The sequence below is a fragment of the Egretta garzetta genome, unplaced genomic scaffold (assembly GCF_000687185.1).
Source record: "Egretta garzetta isolate BGI_Z169 unplaced genomic scaffold, ASM68718v1 scaffold207, whole genome shotgun sequence".
In the NCBI taxonomy this organism is placed as follows: domain Eukaryota; kingdom Metazoa; phylum Chordata; class Aves; order Pelecaniformes; family Ardeidae; genus Egretta; species Egretta garzetta.
This window is the reverse complement of record NW_009260185.1, coordinates 288,895-292,272: the sequence shown is the minus strand read 5'-3', so window position 1 is coordinate 292,272 and position 3,378 is coordinate 288,895. Positions and strand designations below refer to the sequence as shown.

The following is a 3,378-nucleotide window of genomic DNA, read 5'->3' as shown; positions in this document are numbered from 1 at the left end:
CCGACGGGCGTTTCACGGGCCGGGGGCCCCCCCTCGCCGCGCCGCTCCGGGAGGAAAACCGGCCGGCAAGAGAGCCGGGACACGCTCGCCGGCTGGGGGCGAGCTCGTGGAAAGCGCCCCCAAGCCTCTCATCTCCCCAAACCTCGTCTCCAGGCGGAAAAGTCCGGCTGCGAACGGACGGGATCCGAAAGCGTCTGGTAGCGAGATGGAAAAAAAAGGGGCGGAAAGCCCTAATCCTTATGAAGGATGAGACTCAGTTGTTAAACTTTAAGGGGTATCCGATGGCTTTTTCCAGGCACTCTACCAAAGAGCCGGCGGAAAGAAAATCCCTCTCCACTTCCACAAATTTGATGTAGATGGATTTGGGCGACACGCCGGGCTCTACGACGCAGTTCTGAGATAAAAAGGCGTTGATCCCGACCCAATCTTTGCTGAAGGTTTTGGTGTTTGCCTGAAAGTGTAAAAACAGGCACTGCTGGAGAGTCCGGACCTCGGCGATGCCGAGGTAACAGTAGATAATCCGGGCGGATTCCATGTCCACCCGGAGGGCGGCTTGCGGCGAGGGGACCTCCAGCTCCCCTTGAGTCTCATTGCCGGAATCGGGCCCCCGGTGCTCGGCGAGAGGGGAGGGGGGCTTCTCGTGGCACTCTTCGTATCCGATGGCGTACAAGCCGGGGCTTTTGGGGATCCCGCCCGGTAATAAATACTGAACGACGTTTCCTCCGGTGGGCTTGGAGTGAGCGATGGGGATCCAGTCGATCTCCATGTGCAGCTCCAGGCACCTGGCCTCGCTGATGGTGATCTCCAGGAATTTGTAATAAACGTTTTTCCAGTTCATTTTCTGCACTCTGGTCATGATCACCCGACCCTCCGGCTTTTCCGAGTTGAAATATTCCCGCAGCCGCTTGCCCAGGGGTACCTGCGAGCTGATCTCCGCGTAGTGGTAACGAATATCCTCCTTCCAGCGGGTGTTGTACCCGATGCCGAAAATGGCCAGTTTGTTAGAAAGGTGTAGCCGGGAGAAGTCCGTCCAGCTCTGGAACAGCTCCCACTTCAACTGGACCGACTCCAAGATCTGCATGATGTTCTGCATGACGTCGCGCTTCCTGGGAATTAAAAAAAACATGGAGAGAGAAGGATAAAGGCATCAGTAAACCAGAGCGGCAAAACCACCCCGGCAAGCGCGGCGACCTTCGGGAAACACGACCCCCTTTCAGCTTCCTCGAAGCTCGGGGTGTTCCGCTACCACGTACGCCCTGCGTCGAAAACCCACCCCGAACCCCTTCCCGTCCCGCGGGCAAACGACCACCTCTGCTGGAGGGGAGGCTCCAGGCGAGAAGTTCCGCAGGAGATGGCCCAGCGAAGAAAACGAGCGCCGATAAATCCCCAACGTCAGCTTCTGAGAGATTTTGGCTCTTACCAGCTCCCCAAAAACCACACAGTGGGAACGTCCCACTCCTACCGGAGCTGCTTCAAAGCGACTGCGGCACGAGGTCCGTCATAGAATCATAGAATGGTTTGGGTTGGAAGGGACCCCTAGAGGTCATCTAGTCCAACCCCCCTGCAGGAGCAGGGACAACCGGAGCCGCGTCCCTAATTTGTGACCGCCACCTTCCACCACGTCATTGCTCCAAAATTAACGCGAGGGCGCGGGGCTGGAATGGTGAGAAACATCCTTAAACCACAAAGCGAGCGCCAAGCCGCTCCGAAAAGCTCGGTCCCAGCGCCGGATCAGGAACACGGCTTGAAGGGTCCGACGCGCCCGGATGTGCCCGATGCGACAACCCGCAGCGCGACGGACAGGGGAAATCCCTCTGGGGGCCCAGTGGAGAAATCCCAGCAGTTCCAAAGGTTTCTTTTCACGCCCGGTAGCACCGCCGGCATCAAAGCGAGTTTCCAGGGAGGGATTTACGCCTCGCTAAGCGATGGGGAGGGCAGCCACGCGTGCCCGAAGCGAGCCGAACAGCTTCCCGCAGGAGGAATGAGCTGCTTAGGGCGTAATTAGCAGGGGGAACCGCTCATTTCAGGAGTTATCGTCCTATAATCAACGCTGTCAGAAGAGAAGGCGACGCCTTCGGTAACGGGGAAGCCTCTCTAGGTCCAACAAACGGGATTTGAGAGCGTCCTCCACGCGATGCTCCTCCCATTTATTGGCCGAGCTGCAATGGCGCGGGGGCCACCGCAGCCCCCAGGGGACCGTTCCTCGCCCCAGCGGGAGCACGCGCTGCGCCTTCCGTCCAAGCCACACTGCTTTTCTCTGGCGGGCCGCACACGACCCTCCTTCCTCCTCTGCTGTGTTCACAAAGGTCGTTTGAATTCCCCTAAAATCCGCTTCTCCCACCAGCTCGGTGTGGAGTCGGGGCATGAGATGGGCACGCAGGGCTTTAAGCAAGACGCCCCATGAACCACGCGAGGATACGCCTGGCGTTGCGACTCCGGCACTGGCATTTCTGCCCAATAAATCCCGACGTGGACCAGGAGATCTTTTTTTCTCCATCGTATCGACATAAGCATTCAAAGCAAAAAAGGTTTGGGAGCTGCAGCCCCTTCCCACCGTGCTGGAGAGGCCTACCGAGCGGCAGCAGCCGCACCGGAAGATTCCTAGATAGAGCTGAAAACTGTGTTTTGGCATCTCCGCCACCGTCGGGGCGTAACCGAGTTCCTCCAGCACCAAGGAGGGGAGCGGAGCTGCCTGTGAGTTTTTAAGAACACCCATTGCATGGTCAAGAAACTCCTGTTCCTTATTTTAAGTTATTCCTGAGGAGTCGTCGCCACTTCTCCCTGTCCAGCAGCAAAGGAGGGGGCAAGGAGAGAAACACCGAGCAAGAAAAATGTGTATTTCCCCCAAACCCGCTTATAGTTACGTGCAAACACCACGGCCATACCCAACCATCCCCAAGGCTTCTTCAGGTGCTGAGCAGCGCAGCATCGCTCCGCTGGGAAAACGTCTTTTTTTTTTTTAGATTTTTGGCAGTGGAAATTCACCTTCTGGGGACAAGACCGGCCCAGGGGAGCAGCCAGCCAAGGGGCCAGGGTGGGCACGGGGACAGAGCCCGTGTCTCGCCGCTGTTAAGGCACGCATCCGACCGGAGACAGACAGCCCAACTCGAATTGCAAGTCCCATCCAAACCCCGAGACAGCAGAAAGCAGCGTGGGTAGGTTTTCCTTCAACAGCGGAGGAACAGAGCTAAGAACCGCACACACACAAAAGAAAAAAAAAGCCCCCACCTTTATTAATTACACTATAAATATTCTCGCCAAGTTTAGTTCAGCACAAAATAGAGCTGAAGCTCTGGGGGAAAAAAAAAAATAATAAAAAATCGGTGACTCAAAGTGCTCGTGCTGGGAAGGGGAGTCATCGCAACGGGGAAGGGGAAG

The 3,378-nt window shown here is 56.9% G+C and overlaps 1 protein-coding gene across 6 annotated transcripts in view; it reads right to left on the bottom strand.

Moving 5' to 3' along the window:
* Positions 1–40: 40 nt before the first annotated feature.
* Positions 41–3,378, bottom strand: part of MSANTD2 (Myb/SANT DNA binding domain containing 2) — a 15,299-nt gene continuing 11,961 nt past the window's right edge. For all 6 annotated transcript variants that reach the window (XM_035897476.1, XM_035897475.1, XM_009642115.2 and 3 more), the window contains one exon: positions 41–1,106. In XM_035897476.1, coding sequence (XP_035753369.1) covers positions 254–1,106 — 853 coding nt within the window. In that variant the 3' untranslated portion in view covers positions 41–253. The remainder of the gene's footprint in view (positions 1,107–3,378) is intronic.